This window comes from Phaethon lepturus, unplaced genomic scaffold (genome assembly GCF_000687285.1).
Source record: "Phaethon lepturus isolate BGI_N335 unplaced genomic scaffold, ASM68728v1 scaffold3897, whole genome shotgun sequence".
Lineage (NCBI taxonomy): Eukaryota > Metazoa > Chordata > Aves > Phaethontiformes > Phaethontidae > Phaethon > Phaethon lepturus.
The window spans coordinates 116,033-134,741 of record NW_010552351.1 but is presented as its reverse complement, the minus strand read 5'-3'; the positions used below and the strand labels follow the sequence as shown (position 1 = coordinate 134,741).

The window sequence follows — 18,709 nt, the reverse complement described above, 5'->3', positions numbered from 1 at the left end:
TCTCCACATAAATCACTGGAGAAGCCTCCTGGTCATTTTTCCCTTCCAACAATGACATAATAAGCAAGGAAAGGGGAAGCAAAGGAATTGGTAATACGTGCAGACTCCACCCCAGCAAAAAATATAGTCAGTCTGATTGTATACAGCAGTCTGAGTATGTGCAATACGGACATACATCACTATACAATGTTTACTGACAACAGCACGGTAGACTTGAAATGTTTAATGCAATGTGGTAAGGCAGTTTCTAAGGTGACCGTGCTGACAGCGCTGAGGGGGTTCTGCTGTTCCCTGGTGTACCTGTGTCTCCCCCTGCGTCGGGCCGCTGGCTGTGGGGGTGGGTGAGGATCTCATCCTGCTCATCCCACATTTCCAGTGCCATTGCACCAGTAACAGCAAGTAACCCGGGGACCGTGGTCTGGGCTGGATAACAGCCTTCTAATCCCAGCCCCATGGCAGAGCAGGGCTGCTGCCTGCTCTGGGCTCCTCGGCACGGCATCGCCTGCCTGCTCAGCCCCAGCCCCTGCCCGTCAGCTGAGCAAACAAGGGCAGCTGCAGGCACCGGCACGTCTGTGTCGCCCCTCCTGAAACACTCTCCCCGGTGCCAGCAACCCTCTGGGTGAGCTGGTAGCGCCCCGGTCACAGCCCTCCGTACCCGTGAGAACCCCACCGCTGCCTTCGGGCAGGTTTGTGCTCTTCCATGGGCCAGCAGGTCTTCCCAGGTGCGTGTCAGAACCCAGGCCCCTTGTGCCCCTGTGGGACGCCCATGGCCGCTTTCCTTCCATGTTTAACATCCCAGCCCTGTCAGATCCTGCACCAAACCCTGGCAGCTCTCCGGTCCCGGAGAAGCCCGGCACACAGCCCACATGTCCATCTCATGGCTGCCATCACTGGCTCGAAGATAACAGCCTATACAAAAAACATTTCCAGGAGTTTCTCCTCCTGTTTATACTTCCTGAAACTGCTTTCCTCATAGAAATGTGACATCTCCAGACCTCAGCAGTCAAAAGGCAGAGCTGCAGTTACACTGGGGACAAGAGGAGCAAAACATGGAGGAAGAGAGAGCAGTCTTCAAAAGAGGAGTCCAGACGGAAGACAGGAGCACCGGGTGGAGGGCAGCTCGCTTGGGGATCTGCCCGCATGTGCCCGCATCGGCTACGCCTGGGGCTGGCTCTGACGGCGTTCGGATGGGCAACGGAGGGAACTGTGACTGGCACTTTGGAGTAGGATAATTATAATCTGGGCTCTGCAAGTGTGGGTTAGCTTTCACTGAAATAAACTGCTCAAATCCGTGATGAATATCAACATTGTAGGCACAAGGGGCAAGGCAGTAAATTGTAGTAGGATGAAATACCTACATTTAATTATGTCAAATTATATAGAATTTGAGAGAGTTTTTCTGATGCACGCTATTTAAAGTTACGCCTAAGTGCACTTCCTTGCCTGAATAAAGCAGCTTTTGTTGCAAGATGTGGGCTTGCTTTGTAGTTTATGATTTATAGTCTTCACCACATTCTGTCACTTTCTTGTTTCTTGACTGAGATGTTTCTGAACATCTCATTTCAGGATAATGGCACGCAGCTAGAGTGCCGTACTATATACAGCCTCTTAAAAATGTATGACCAGTGTTTTGTTGTGTTTTTTTTTTTCTCCAAGATACTCAAGTATATTGAGTATGGTCTTCACCAAAGTGTATATATAACACATGCACACGCGGTAGTCATTGCTCCACCACCGACGTGCACGCACTTCTACACCAGCTGGATGGGCCCAACCCCACCAATCTCCATTGTCAATAATTTTTGATCAAACCGATCAGGAGCGTATAAATAGCCCCAGACTGGCCCAGCTGAGCTCATCCTTCGGCCCTGCGCCATTAGCAGCCTCCGGGGTTGAGCACCGGTTTGGGACGCTGCCTCAGGAGCCATGTGCCGCGCAGCCGGGCTTGGCCCGCTCCCATCATGGTGGGGCTGGCAATTTACAGAGCAAGGAGCCTCCGTCTCGGGGCACAGGGACGTCTAATCATGTCCACTGTGGGCAGAGGAAACGACCGGCTGGTGAAGCCGAAAGGGTTGCCACCCACACAGTTCAGTGGCCCTGGAAAGGGTTTGGTCTGCACAGGCCCTGTCGCTGCCTCAGCTGGCGCGGCCGGGGCCTGGTGATGAGGCAGCACGCGCTGGCGCTTCCCAGGTGTGCAGGGCAAGATGGTCCTGGCCTCATTGCTCAGGTACAGCGTCAGGTCCCTAAGTTGCCCGGCAGTGAGCGGGGAGTCTTCGCAGCCATAAATCACCTCGCTGCAAGGGACTGTGGCGAGGCTTGCCTGGCAGATTTCTTGGTATAGCATCAGAGTTAATGAAAAGATTAAAGAGCTTCATAAATAGGTAACAAAAGAACAAAGCCCACTGGAATTAACTATTCTCCCTGGTTGAAATAAGCAAATAAACCCAAAGAACCTGCTTAGAAAATGGCCCTGTGTTTCATACCTAGATGAAGGATGATAAGGTTTCATCTATGGATATGGACAGATGTTACGTAACACAGTGGAAGGAAATAACTGAAACCCAAGGATTGTTTGTCCTTAGAAATAAAATTAATCAAACTTGTTGCGAAGAATACGTTAAACTTCAGTCTCAGGCAGCCAGATTCATTCAAGAGCAGCCTCACTCATTTCAGTGAGTGTGTATAGACAAAGGACACACGCAAAGATCAGCTTGCTTTTGCAGCGATGCTCCACCGCGGTCACTTTAACCGTATCAATAAGGCGATCGTCCTCCCCCCCAAACCAGCAGGCTGAGCGCAGGCGGCTCCTGCACCGCCACAAAGGCAGACACATTTGCGCCGGGCTCCACTTCACCCGCAGCGTTATGGTAGCTAAGGGCTCGGTTAGCGATGCCGACAGCAGAACTCTCAGCGATTTCACCGCTCGTAAGACAGGACTGACCACAGGTTCTCAGCTGAAAGCTGATTAGATAAAGCGCCGTCCCCCCAAGGCTCAGGCTGTGCCCCCGACAACGCCCCTGTCACAGCCCGAGTGGGTGTTTCAGCCTCTCGATGGTCCCGAGCAGTGAATAGCTGTAAGTCACCAAAACCGCCTCCGCCTGAGAGAGGAGGAACAGGACCGAATGAGGAGGGGTGGGACGGCGTGGCAGCAGGCCGGGCACCGCAGGCAGGCAGCCGATGCACAGGCCATGATGGCCAGGTTCGCTCCTGCTCCTGAGAGGCCGGAGCTGGGACTGGCAGCGGAGGAGAAGCCCAGGGAAGCTGGGATCACTGGTCAAGGTGGGGCAGGGCTATGACCCTGCTATGAAACGCTAGTGCCCACCTGGCCCCTCTTTGCCCGCTGTGGTACCCACTCCTCCGCCTCAGCCCGGCCCTGGCCAGGGACAGCGAAGCCTTCCCACGCCCGGGGAAGCTGTGGGTTGGTTGTGGTGTGGGCAAAGTTGGCAAGGAAAGGACCGAGGGAGAAGGCCAGGGCTTCAGTGCATCTCTGCTCTGCACCCACTTGCCTTTGCTTCAGCCACCTCTAACTCAAGTGTAACAAACATCAAACGAGGAACAGCTCAATAACTTACATTTTGGTTTTATTAATGGCAAGTGAGACAGAAGTGACTTTAAAAGTTTTAAAGTGTTGTAGTTGAAAAAGTAGCTAGGTTGTTGGCAAAAAGGAAGACAGAAAACTTTACCGAAGAGATGGGCTGGGGTTTGACATGAAAAAGTCATTGGAAAGGAATAACAGTTATGGTTAGTCTAACCTTGTCCTTAGTCCTTTTTGTTCTCCATGTATTAAAGTTTGAATGGCAACCTGCTCACACTGTCCTTCCCGAGTTAAATTCTGTTTTGTGAATAGAACACAGGACCAGTGGGTTACAACATGAGATGCCATGACGCTGTTGGAGCTGCCCTTGAACAAGGCTGTGCTTTGTTCCTCCACTGCCTCACTGCTCTCTCTCGAGGCATCTTTAAAAATCCCTGAGGTCAAGCCAGTAGGCATGACCTACTCGTGAGCTTTATCATCACAGCAGACACGATCTTTCCGGTTTTTATGGGATAAACGCTTACCCAAAGACACTCTAATATGTGACACAGATGTCTCAAGTGTCTTCTGCTTTGACTTTGGGCACTGTCCTGCACCAGGCTGGGTGCTAGAGGAATTGTTGCCTGCCTGTCGGGTACCAAACTGCTCTGACAGCTGCCGGAGAGAAGCGCCGCTGGGTCTGCGCGCTGGCTGCTGCCCGCGCTGCCGTCGCCTGCCCTCGCGCAGGTTGCCGCTGCAACCCCTTGAAGGTCACAGTCCCCGCATTGCCCACGCAGTCCCGCTGCTGCAGCTCGCCCCAGGCCAAGCCAAACGTACAGAGGATCCTGGCGCTGCTCCGCACACCTTGGTGTCCTCCATGAGTCAGACCCTGGGCAAGGGCTGCCTCGGCGCAGCCTAAACTGGCAGGGCAGCAGAGGGGAGGGGGGTCTATCAGCTTTTCTACCCGTGTGGCTTATGCCACAGCCCTGGGAAGCCAAGCAAACCTGCCCTCCCTGCCAGCCCTGCACCTCCACCGTCTCCCTTGTCCTCCAAGGTCCCCCCCGGGAAAGGCAGGACAAGTCCAGGTCAGGCGTGAGCGGCCTGAATTCATAGTGAGAGCTATGCCTGGAGGGGGGAACAACTGTGCTCGTCTGCGCGGCTTCATCGCCCAGGCTAAGGGGGGTGCTGGCAAGGGCTGTGGTGGAAAGACTGGAAAGAAACCCTCTGCCTGCAGCCCGGGCCGCTTACCTCAAAACTGCCTGAGACCGCACAAAACTGGAACTAGTGGTGGCTCGGGCACGGCAGAGCTCGCAAACACTGCAAGAAGAGTGCAACCACAGGCATCGTAAATTCAGACAATTTCTGTTTTCAGCAAGTACTCTAGCTGCAAGCAAACGGAGTGCAGTAAATAGGAATGACTTAATTATCACATAAAAGTAATTAATTAGACGCAGGAATCAACAGGGAGTCCTCAGACACGGGTGGCACATTACTGTCAGTTATAGAATAGTTATCCACAGACCTACATGAGCAAGAATAGATGCTAGTTTCTACTCTTAATGTAGTACAATTATTTTGGCTTACTTTTTTTCCTCCAAGACAGACAAAAATAGGGTTTAAAAATGCAACCAGAGACCATAAAACAATTTCAAAGCAAGTAACATAAACCCAAAGCGGGGGTTGATTCACTGTTGCACTTTTAATAGGAAATAGGCTAATGATCAAATTAGTCAGTATTGTTAATCAGGAGGCTTTGTTCTTTCTGTTAGAGGGCTGGGGACAACTAACATGATGTTAAGTACAGATTAGGCCACTTCTACTTGTAGCAGTTGGACTGAGGGACAGATCATCTTCTCCCAGCTTCTTGCACCAGTTAGTGCGTGGTCCCAGCATCCACCTAACACTTCGTGTGCTGCTTCTCCGCTCCCTTTCCCTTCTGTCAAAAGCACGGAATGGGCAACATCATCTGAAGTTAAGCATCTGATGTCCACATCTGGGCTGTGATCCCATGACAGCCCCAGCCACTGGAGAATTAGATCTTCTTGCTTATACAAGCATCTAGCAATGATGCCCACGATGACTTAGGGCATGAAAGGTATACCTGAGCTAGCAGGTATGACTGAGGACCAATGTCAGATGTGAACCCTTCTAGAACAGCAGCCAAAGGCCAGACAGGATACCTTACAGCATCTCACGTGGCACTATGCATAGACAACTGAGGCAGGCAGTGGAGTCAGTTCAACCTACGGAATGAGTCAGATTACCCTAAAGGCACTTAACAGCTAGCTCAACTGCTCTGCTTGGCCATACACACCTATGTCTCAACACTTAAATTTAAATCCCGAGCTGAATCACACACACACAGTTCTTTCAGGAAGCAAGGGGACTGCAGCTCCCTAATCTCCCACTAACTCACCACTGCTGCTCATGGCGTTGCTGAACTTGAACCAGGTCCTGCCCACATGTTATCTTCAGATATTCATCAGAAACCTTGTGAGATGCGGCACCCAGCTCTAGCCAGAGGACAATTATAAGGCTGGGGTTTTGCTCTAAATTATTCACCTCAAGGAACTAGCTTCCCAGTTCAGCATCAGCCTGTCACCCCGGAGACAATCCCTTCTTTCACATGCACAACATGTCATGTATCCCACCTGATGTACTTACCGGGGATTTGAAGAATTTATTTTGAAAATTGAGGCATGCATCAATCTCAGTACTAGCATTTTATGCAAGCTCACAGAAAAATAGTCAGCCATAGCTATCCAAGCCCCAGAAAACAAAGGGCTCCATTTAGATACCTGAACACAGGCATCTAGTGCCATTTCAGATGCCCTAAGGCACCCAAGATACACATGGTGTTGGCAGATATCACATAGGACCTATGGAAGCAGCAGCTGAAGACATGAAGACCACGCAGGGTACCCCAGAGTGTCTCAAATGGTACTCGATGCCAAAGCATAAGCAACCGAATTGAGTTCTAAACATCTTGTTTATACTGAAGTAAGTCAGATGTACGTCTCCCATATCTAACAAACATGTATCTTGCAGAGCAGTTAAGCAGCAGAAGAGCTACAAAAGAATTGCATCCTTATTTCAGGTCTACTGAAATCTGGCAGAGCTTACAGACTGTGTCAGCTTATTTTGTTATGAACATATAATGCTCACTGAACCCCATGAGCTGCTGTGATAACAATCTCTGCCAGCTTGCTGAATGGATTCCTTTCAGTTGCTGCCTCTGAAGTTATGTGGCTAGAACAAGAGCTTCTGCAATATTAGTGGTGCACTGGGAACACCGTTTTTTAACTACAGGAGCAAGAGAGCTGTCTGAAAAGATTCATGAGCTCAGAATTGATTATCAGATTGTAGGAGCAGGAGGTCATTGTGTCAAGGCTCCCGGCTACTGCAGTGAGAACATAGCCAGTAGGCTAATCCTCTTACGAACACGTGCACTTCCACGAGGGAGCATACCTCTAATGATTTACATCCAATTTTTGTTAATTGGTGCACTGTTTATTATGATGAGGTTGTTATGGCACTGGAGTCTTAACTGAGCTAGATGACAGGAGACAAGTATACAAGTCTTTCAGCTGCAGTTAATAAATTTGGGATCCCATGAAGGCTGTGTATGCCCTTCTTGAATTCCAATGTGCTGGCTCAGGATCCAGCATCAAACTGTGTACCCTAAGTTATTTCCAGCAAGTAGTGTTAAATGAGCATGACTGGATAGATCACTAATTTTCTGGACTATCAGCAAGGAGCACTGACACTATTTTTGCTTTAGAAGGAGTTACTTAAGAGTGAAACCATCACTGCCCAGGTTAAGTTTGAGAATATTCCTCCACACATTTTTTGCATAATCTAATTCATCTAATTAAGAGACCTAAGTGGTTAAAAACCAGAAAACATGACTTGTCTTTGGATTTTATTATTAAGGAATTCAATGAGAAACAGTTATTTCTATGTAACAGCATACACCTTCCTGCCCAATTTAGAACTGTACGTCATTTTTCCGTAACGCGCTTTAAACAGCCGCCATCCTTGAGCACAGGTTACGTGAGTGCATGCTGCCATCTAGGCAGGCTTTTGGGAGCAGCACCTATTTTAGGACATCGTCTTTGCTAAGGGAAAATATTCTATTATCCAAAACGGAGGAGAAAGGAATATTTTTTTTATACTATTAAAAAAAATGACACATCACCACTGGCTGAAAATACAAAACCTGCTCCTCAACCAGACTGTAGTAGTCCACATCAGAAGCAAGTATTTTCTACATGTTTATTAAGAAATATATTATTTTGTATTTCTGTACACGCAACTTAAGCTCTGCACTAAATTACAAACTGCTTTTACCTATGAAAACTGCAAATACAAAGTATATAGTATTAAGGCTATTAATTACCAAAGCACATTTTACCATGGCAGTACTATAATTGTATCTGTTTTATATGCTTTGAAATATAGTAACAGTACATTTTTAGAAGACAGTTACTAAAATTTCTATTGATTTTCTACAAAGAGAGAAATACTTTTTAAAACCTTTTTTCTTCATAAAACCAAAGTGGTTTCCATCCAGCACAAAAAATATAAAATACATAATGCATCTAGTTTATTTAAAACAATAAACTAATTCTATACACGGCATTTACAGGAAACTTACAGACAGAAAAGTTAACTAATAATGTAATTTTGATTAGAAACATTAACAAATAGCTCCATTTTCAGTTGTGGGACTCTGTAGGGACTGTATGGACGCAGAATTATATGCAAAATGGTAGTAGGACCTGAAACCTGATCATTTAGCACCTTCCATCCATACAAGTCCCTTGAATGTGGCTTTTGGAATTGAGTTCTGCTGGAGGGCAGGCATCTCCCCGTGTTACAAACAACAAACCATGCTACAAGGATTGCTCCTGGTGTTTGGGAGAGTGAGACGAGAATTGCCTGGGAGCTCTGAGAAGCACATGGCTTTGAGACACAGGCAGGTGCACTTTGGCACCCACAATCAAGGACATTGTCCCGAACGCCATATTTCCCTTGGATTTCAGTGGATCTCCTCGATTAACAACCTCCCAGATCATCAGAATGGGTGATGGAGGGGCATGGGTGCAGAATATCCACTGACATTCAGTGTGAAGTTACCCTCTTGAGCTTTCTCCCTGGCGTGTTTCAGCCATCACCTTGAGGAAGGCTCTGAGCAGGTTTGTGTACAAAGGTATTCTTCCTTCTCCCTGCAAGATCCCCGAATAATAATGGGAAATTGGGTTATCTGGCTACTGGCGTACATCTTCCCAACGCCTCCCCTCCTTCCCCCATATAATAAGAAGCAACACAGCATGAGATTTATTTGTACAGAGAGCAAAGCAACCAAAAAGACTAGGAACTGCTAAATTCACACTTATTTTAGGTGGTGGAAAAAAGAACAAAGCTGGTACCAAAGGAATTCAGGAATAAGCTTTGAAACTACTGTGCTGGAAGAAGATCTGCTGCCCTTTGAGCAGTCCTAGAATGTAGGACAAAAGAGGATAATTTTCACAACATCTTTGCTGTGTCCTTGGCTTGTCATATGGAAAAGAAGTGCATGATTAAAAATTAAGCAAATCTCTACTGAGCTCAGAAGTTCTTAGTCTGAAAGGCTGGACTCCTTTTTGCACTTAGGGATGTTCAGTGCCCTTTATATTAGCACAGGAAAAATAAACATTCAGGTTTGATTTTCTAGTACAGGCTTTTTGGTAATTTTGTATTTCTGTGTCCTCACCAACAGAAGATGGTATTTGTGCCACCTCCTCTCCCACCACTGGCATGAATATGTCAGGGTGCTGTTACCTTTTCTCCACAAATTGGCCCATTTTGCACAACTGCTTAGCAGCAGACATTCCATATCTAGAGGAAAAATAATGAAACAAAGATATTGCAGCAAAGACGTACCAATAGAGCCTCTCACCTATAGCAACAAAGCAAAAAAATCTCTCCTCCCTTCTCAAGAAACATGGAGTTTTCATTTCCCTTGCAGAAAGGAAATCAGTATTTGAGACAGTTTTACATGAAGCCACTCAACTGAAAGACAACTAATGACACTGGTAAAAGGACGTCTCAGTCAGACCAGATGCACAAGCTGGTCTGGCTGTCTAAGCTTTATTTTGCTGAAAACACAGTCACATTCAAATAACTTCTTTACATTTTCCCAAAACTGTAACAAAACCAAGAGACAATATGTGCATAATATGTTTTATTGAATAAAATCCTGCTTCTAATATTTACACAGCGAAGTTCAGAGATGTAACCTAGTGAAGCATGGCAATGCGAAACATTCATACGACAGCTGGAGTATCTTCAAATACATCTGAAACTACTTATTATAGTGATCACCTGCTCATCACTGATTCATAATTAAGGAAGATTTGAACTTTCTGAAGAATAGTGAAGATGAATATTAAGGATAGTTGAGTTCAGAGAAAAGTCTGCTATGTGAATTCCAAACCCAAAAAATCTTAAAGTGTCAAGAGTTTTGAAGGTATCTTCTTGCATTTCCCTGTTGTTCTTCTGATCTCTGCAGAAGAAAATGACAAAATAAATTACAAATCTTAAAGGCTGAAAGTAATATGCGCAACTTAAACACACAGCACCCTGCATGCTAATTTTACTTTTTAAATTTATAATATCCTCTTAACCTCAACGTTTCTGCTATAACAAAATACTTAGTATGTATTAAAAACTATATTAAATTTTTAAAGGTGCCAAGGTAGACACACAAAACCTAGAAATGCTGCAACTGATATCTAGTGTCAAGACAACACTAATTACCACCATTTATGCAAAAACTTCATGATGAAGTGTCTTCCATCCCACTCTAGCATGTTAAGCAAAGTGTTATGTGGGGTTTTTTTTAAAGCTCTACAAAATATACTATCAATCCTCTACTGCAGTGAAGAGGGGTCTTGTAAAAAAAACTACAGTCAATACCTTTCCTATTCATAGGTTTTTCTAAAGGTAATTTCATTAGTCCTGATCTTGTATGAATTCTCAGCAAGGTTTGAATGCACGTATAGACTTGCAATAGCCATACTAACAGACTGACTCATAGCACTAGTAGACTGTTATCTTATATTTGGACTACTCACTAGTTGTGAATAAGACATGATTCACCAGCCATTATTTTTGCCATCCAGCAGGAAAACGTTATAAACCAAGAATGTTGTGTCCTACTCAAGCCTCTGGAGGTTGTTTATTCTAGTGGGTTACAGACAACGCATTACAAAAGGCAGGCAGTCTACCCTGACACATTTGGGATTTTGTGTTGAAAAAAACCTGGTCATTAGTCTCAGGTTAAGAAGAAATGATCTTGTACAGTCTTCCATATTTTATTTACGAAACAGGGAGAGCAATTATATTTTTCTTGTGCCTCAAAATAACCTGTATGAAGACTTGCCTAATAACCAAGAGTGCAAAGAACAGGCAATTACTAACCGAAGTACCTCCCAGGTCCCTTCCTCTTTCCCAGCACAACATAACTGGTAGAAAAAGGAAAAGGATTGCTGTCATTTGCAAGTCTCTCCTAACTGGAGCACTGGTTCTGAGCAAACTGTATTGGATGTTGAAATACAACTTCAAACACATGCTTGGAAAGACAAAGAAATTTAAATCAACCCTCATAATCTCCTAACATCACCTAACCTTTAAGCACCAAAATTAAACTTTCCATAAAATAGTTCCATAATGAAGTTGAGTGTGATAACTTTGTATTTTTAGAGACTAAATTTGTAATACTACATACACACATACTTTCATGGAGGTAAATTGTCACCTGGCAAGGACAGCTTTAAAATTCAGAATTTGACAAAAAAAACAGAATATGCAAACGTGGTAGAAAAAGCTGCAAAAGGTAACAAAAGAACACGTGGCTATTTGCCATTCCTATGCTTACAGCCACCCCTCAATATTTTCTTTTATATTGTATTTTATAAAATTTGTTGCTGTTTTCTTTTGTTTCTTCTTTTATCTTTTATCTCCCCCTCCCCCCTTCGCCCCAAATGAACAGCCAGACACCATTCCATCTATGCAGGAAATGAATATCCATCCTAATCTTACTGTTTCTTTTCTCTTTATCCTCTTTCCAACTACAAAGAGTTATCTGGAACACAGCTGCCTACCTGGAAGCTATTTCTCTTATAGCTAACATAGACATAAATTTTAATAACTAATAAGCTGCTGAAAGATACAGCTTTTGCTCTTGCTTGTCTCATTGGTGAGGTAGACAGTATGCATTGTCAAACGCTGAGCAGGAAAACCATCTGTACTGTCAATCTCAAGATAAGCAACTGTGCATGTGTGAGACGTTGTCAACACAGGTTTAATAAAACCAAATGTACATTAAGAAAATAAGGCAAAGTTTAGAAATGATTGTAGCATCCATCTGAAGCATTAGCTTCAGACACGAAGGAGTAAGTTAATTCAGGCGCCTGAGAGGAACCTTTCTGGGTATGAGGCACATTTGTACACACAGCCAAACATATTTCAAGGAAGGATTTGTTTGTGGCTTTTTTAAGGAAGATGCAGATTTATTCTTTGTTAAGTGAGAAATACTTACTTGGGAGAGTAAAGACAGAACAATTTGGACACAGCAATAACTTAAGGAAAAGCATACTATAACTGGTAAAAGTAAGTTTGGAGTTAGCATCCCCGTGCTTTAATACAGAACCTGTTTCCAGGTCTGAAGAGGATTTTCAAATAGTGGTAGACCATGAAACATTATACAACTTGGTGTCATCCAGTAACAAGGAGAGGGAATCATATCACTGCAAGACTTCACAAAATGAAGTTCACAGAATCACAGAATCATGAAGGTTGGAAAAAACCTTTAAGATCATCAAGTCCAACCATCAATCCAACACCACCATGCCCACTAAACCATGTCCTGAAGTGCCATGTCCACACGTTTTTTGAATACTTCCAGTGATGGTGACTCCACCAACCTCCACCGGTGCCGAGTACAGCGGCACAATCACCTCCCTACTCCTGCTGGCTACACTATTTCTGATACAGGCCAGTATGCTGTTGGCCTTCTTGGTGACCTGGGCACACTGCCGGCTCATGTTCATGTTCAAAGTTGCAGGCAGCTTCTCAATACAGCTACAGAGATCTCAGGCCATGTTAGAAAGAGTAATCTGACATATACCACTGATGTATTTGACAACTATCACTTTTTTTTCCCCCCACAATCTGCCTGAAAGCAAAGGAAGAAGCAAGTTCTAGTGAGTTGTCAATTAAGAGAGGAAAAGAAGGTAGCCAGACATGACACTAGGTTCTATCTAAAAGAAATGACTTAAAACATAAGGCAAGCAACAACTTCGCCAGCTTCGCCATTTCTGTAACTCAAAAGCCAACCCTACATCCCTCTTCACCATGGGGAGCTGTTAGTTCTTCTGTCTCTCCAGGAGTAGGACAAGAAGGGGCCCAGCTTTACTAACATCCAGAAGACTATGGCTGTGCTCAAACCCACACAAACTGTAACACCATTTCTTAGAAAAGATATCCCTGTCTCCCCATATGCGAGGTGGTTTGGAACACATTAATCTCATCAGTCCAGACCAATGGCAAGTAATGTCACTAATAAATGTTACACTGAGCACAAAAAGCAGCAAATGTAAAGCAATCCTTCCATTTCTCAGAAACATAAGCACACTACCTTATATGCAAACTCTGTGGAGTAGATGGTAGGGTGGGAATCTACTGTAACTGCTGTGTTCAAGCACTTAAGACCAATTACCTAGTACAGCATACAGAAAAATAAGGCAATACTTCCCAGAAATGTGCCTTACATTAAGGTTCGTTCTTAGAAAAACCTTTGAGCCGCTCATTCTATACCACTAATATTTAGTCACACCAATGAAAAGACATGGCATTATGGGCCACACCATCAGGATATTTTCTTAGGCAAACCAGAAAGCAGTTTTCTGTGTCTTTACCCTGTTTTCCAGACAGGCCCTAATAAACCAGCTCCCAGATATGCTGAATCCACGTTTTCAGCCGGCCAATAACCTCCTCTGATATTGGTGCATGGTGCAGCCCACAGGAGAAATGTAAATACGAATGCAGATGACTTTTCCAAGTTTTAGTCCATATTACCTCCCCAGATAGGTTTTCTGTGGACATCCAGTGTAGAAACTGGATTGCGCACAAATTCACCGCAATCTCAGAACCCACTTCTTTCTCCTCATACCTCCTTCGCTTTACCATCCTATGGAGGAACGGGGCTTAAACTAAGTCACTGAACCACCAAATGCCTTTGGTTTGTCTCCCCCTACTTATACATGGGTAAAATTATTTGGTCCTCTGGTTGCCTTTGGAAAAAAACAGAGTAGAGGCTACCTAGCATGGCCCAGCAACTTGCCTGAAAGAGCTGAGACATTCCATTCTCTTTAGGAGAGCTTCACTGACTGTATTAGAGACATTGTAAACAAAAAAGAAAAAAATAAGTCTAGTTCCACTCAGATAAAAGGCAAAGGACAATTGTCGTGAAAAAGACAGCGTTCACCACACGCTCTGCAAAACAGATCACAACATTCTTCAGTTTTAAACTTAAGGAAATGCTCTGGTATGTGAATAAAGGGTGATCTTGGAGAAATATTGTAAATGGAACTATACTATTTTTCAGAGACACTGCCTCACCGGTAAAGTTCCCATTCCACATACAGGAGCTCCACTATCAGTTGTTGAGGGAAACAAAGGAGTGGAAATGCAAAAAGTCTTCCTGAAGGTAAGTATGCATGTAAACGAGATTAACATTAAGGTATTGACAACCTTCTATCCCTGGCCCTACATTTACTCCACAGCTTAACGTATAGGTAAAATGGACACAAGAGGGCGCCCCTAATATAGGGCCCACCTTGGCCCTCCCACCTTCGGTGTCCACAGCTAAAACCCCCCTGACTGCCTCTTACGGGATCTCCTCATTCCAAAGGAAAACAGGCCTGTTGGTTTTTTCTTTTCTTTTTAGTTCAAGAAGTACAAGACCCATCAAGACTCAATCTCAAAAATACACTACTTGACTCACATAACTGAAGGAAGTAGATAATACAATCTGTTGACACGTTTCCTAACTATTAAACTATTAAACTTTGGTCATTAAACACCAGAAGTTCTCTCACAGCAATGCACAGTGCTCTCTGAAGTCCTGGCTGGCCACTTGTGTTACATTACAACAAAACCAAAGACAAAAGATGTTACAGACTGTGATTAATAGATACATAATAGAAATACATATTACTTCACAGACTTGGTGCCTGAAGGGCTCTGCAAACAGAAATCTTAAAGGGTGACCAAATTACATAGAAGATTATAAAGAAACATTATGTTAGAATAAGTATTAGATATAAGCCTTATAATTCTATTTGAACAGAACTGTAAGATACTACAGATGCTTCATGTATTTTCAATGCTCTGTGTATGTTTGCAATGCAGTGCCTATATTTGGTGTAAATTGGGCCTTATTAGTACCTCATAGGATTACAGGCCACCCTGAAGAGTGAAAAACTATAAAATTTAACAATATGGTTTGCCTATGAAGTAATTGTAAGTCTTTTGATACAGGTGAAAATATATTCTGCGCATTACTATTCCTTTCATCTTTCACTTCATGTTCTTTTCACTTCTCAGGATACCAGATATTTAATTTTCAGACTGATTAAGCAAGGTAATTAATTTTAAATACTGACTTCAATAGCACTACTTAAAAATATTTGGATGCTTTTAAGACTGAAGGCCCAAAGCCGTAAGAAGAAATCCTTGTTGTAAATAACTAACTAAATGGAAGAGTAATACTTCAGCCCCAAACCTTGCAGTCACTCTGTCCGAATACTTACAGGCAAACTGTCAGTTTAAGACATTATTTCTCACCTGTATTACTGCTCAGTAGTTAATCATGTTTCGAAGAGCATCATAGCATTTCCATTTGTCTGGGATGTAGAAAGGCTCAAAGATGTGAGGGAAAGGAGTGTCATAGCCACACACTCTCGAAATAGGAGCTTCTAAATTCAAAAAGCATTCCTCCTATTAACAGAAATACAGAATAAATGTTAGTGAGGCCATTATTTTCAGGAGTCTTGCATCACAAATTGAGGTCAAATGAACTTTGCCAGACTGACAGTCCTGGAAACTCAAATCTTCTATTTATATCACAGCATAAGTACTCCAGACCAGAGCAGTGCTTCCTTTTGCTCAAAGGTCCATATTAAAATAACAACTTGTATTAATGTTATTTTCATTTTCTGCATGTGTGCTGCATTAAATCATAGGCAGCTTATATTTAGTACATCTGCTATACATCCAGACAAGTGCTGCCAAGAAACAAATATTTTAGGAACAAAGGAGTAAAAGTGTCTTTCCTGTACCACATTTAAACATATAGAAAAATTACATAATCTAAGAGTGTGTATTATTTGTTGGATACATGAACGTCATATTCAAACTTCTTTGACCCCTTAGATTATTAAGACACTGTCTGAGAAGCATTAAGCAGTTATGGAAACTATGAATTTGAACTCAAGTGGATTTGCCTATCTCCAATCCTTGAGTCAAATCCATGCTCTACACAAAACCCCACAACTTGTGTTCTCTTCAGAGATCACATTTGGTAATGACTATGAGAATTTAATTACTCGACCTAGGAAGGTGCAAAATATTACAAATTTTTACCATATTAATCTGAAAGTAACCCGTGGAAATATGTGTAACATTACCAGCTTTAAAAAACAAATAAATAGTGGCCTTTCAATCTTCCTACTCTCAAGTACCAGTGATGGCACAGACCATGAAAATCACAAAAAGTAGATGCCAAAATAACTTTGCCAGATCAAACTGATGTCAATGCTAATTACCAGCTCCTTTTATCCCCATACCTTTAGCATATGTATTTGCTTTCCAGTGCAGGCAAATGAAGACACAAAATGTCTCCTTCCTGGCCTCTCCTTTATGGTCTGCAGCAACTGAGACATCCTGGCCAACTTCCCCTGTACTTGGCTCAGCAAAATGGAAGGTGAAGGATTACCTACCAGTCCTTTTCCACCAGGCCCACATGGAAAACAGTCAAAGAGCTACACTTTTCTGCAGGAAAGTGCTAAGTATTTTCTCAGACTGATGAACTGTTTTGAATGCACATTGCCTTGCAGTCCAAGGCAGCCTAACTTTAACTTACTGTTCTTTCTATACATCACGATATTTGGCAGCATAGAAGGTACTCATAACACACTGAGATTATAACCTTTCGCTCCAGCTACCACTTTGGTTCATTGTGAAGTGGCATATTTCTGCAAGATAGATGGAAGTAAAAAGTCCAGGAGGTTGTGTGATTGCATACAGTGTCATTACATTTAATAGTGAACTAATTCACCTAGAAAACTTCAGAGTCTGAGATAAAAATATATGCAAACAATATAAAGGTTTTTTAAGCTCCATTTTCATGCATTTCTTTGCTTTTCTTTGCGAAGGGAAAGATTCACATTAGTACAAAATGCTGGGAACTAGAGTGCATTAAATCCTTTACCTGTCCATAAGGTAGATCGTGATGTCATACCCCAACCTCCTGACAAGGATATTTTTGATACTAATTAGTCCTTCGTTCCCATGCTGTGACTGCCCAATAAGACAAAGCAATAGCTTTCAGACTACTCCAGAATTGGCCTGCGCAGACCACCTGTGAGATTGCACTATACCAAAACATACAAGTGTATTCTAGACCCACAGCCTTCCGCTCCTGCATTGCTGTTTCAGAGTACCCAACACAGGATGGCTGCCTAGGAGAGACTTTTAATTTACATCATAACCAGCTCTGCGATAATGGCTCATCCCAAATGAAACCTGGAGAGAAAGTTCATTAGTTTCACTGAAAATACTGCAATATTCCCCATGCACTGGGGGCCCATGTGCAGCGCAGCACTGCACCTTCAGCAGCCCAAGCAGCAGACTGGGATATATGTTAGCCACGACTGGCAGGCGGGTGCTATACTCCCCTGAATGAGTCCCCAGCCTTGGCTGTAAATATAAATCTCAGCTGGTAAACCCAAGCCATATAGAATAGTTGCAAGTAGGCATATTTATTAATGCTGTTGCTATTATATTGAATTCAGAACAAAAAATAAGTCGTAACACTTTCCAAAACTCCACTTAATATTTTTTATCCTCGAGAACCGAAAACAGCTGTTACAAGCACCCCTTCTGTGGTTTTAGAACTCAGCAACTGCTTTCAGTTTGAGCACACACCTATTGATTCAAAACTTGTACAGCTTCCAGAGAGTCATGTGGATTCCCTTGCCTCAGTAAGGAATTCAGAGAGTGAAGCTGAGATGAGCAGAGTGTTGTATTGTCAGATACCATCCAAGAATGACAACCCAAGAAAGGTGAAGAACTCTTTATAGTCTGAGCTACTCTCTGTGTGTATGTATATGTTTATGTGTATATAAAAAAATACTCTTACTATTATTTTTCTGGAGGTAAGGGGGTGTGTTAGCAGATTTTTAATTAAGTTACTGCACTGTATGAGTAAAATATTTCAGAGCCAGAAAAAACAGACCCAAGCCACCAGCCAAATCCATGAGCGAAACTCTCTATTTGCATATTATCTGCCTGAAGTCAACACAGATTCACAAAGGTTCACACCCAAGTGGCTCTGATTGTAATAGTGTCACACACGGAATTTCACATTGTAATAGTTCATCATGGAAAATTTTCCTAGCAAACTGATAAAATTTGTATAACAATATGCTGATAAGTTGCTTACAGTTTTTAGAGTACCATCATAGAATGGCTTGGGTTGGAAGGGGCTGCCTAAGATCATCTAGTCCATCCCCCGATTGTAAGATCATTTTACAATGTATTTTTTACCTTACCAGCCACACCTAAAGTCACAGGTAAATCCTATATGCATGTAAATGTTATTATGCAGAGGATTGTTAGATTATTAGAATCACAGAATCATTTTGGTTGGAAAAGACCTCATTGGAAAGAAACCTCAAGGAAAAGATCATTGAGTCCAATCGGTAACCAAACACTGCCAAGTCTGCCAGTAAACCACATCCCTAAGCACCACGTCTACACATCTTTTAAATACATCCAGGGATGGTGACTATTGAGTCCCTGGGCAGCCTCTTCCAATATTCAACAACCCTCTCGGTGAAGAAATTTTTTGTAATATCCAATCTAAAC

The 18,709-nt window shown here is 43.2% G+C and overlaps 1 protein-coding gene across 1 annotated transcript in view; it reads right to left on the bottom strand.

The window, feature by feature from the left end:
- Window positions 1-9,726: 9,726 nt before the first annotated feature.
- The window catches only part of BCKDHB (branched chain keto acid dehydrogenase E1, beta polypeptide), a gene marked incomplete at its 5' end in the record, with an annotated part of 106,570 nt that continues 97,587 nt past the window's right edge, over window positions 9,727-18,709 (bottom strand). Inside the window, 2 exons of the mRNA XM_010291174.1 lie at window positions 9,727-10,061; window positions 15,407-15,559. Coding sequence (XP_010289476.1) covers window positions 15,419-15,559 — 141 coding nt within the window. The remainder of the gene's footprint in view (window positions 10,062-15,406; window positions 15,560-18,709) is intronic.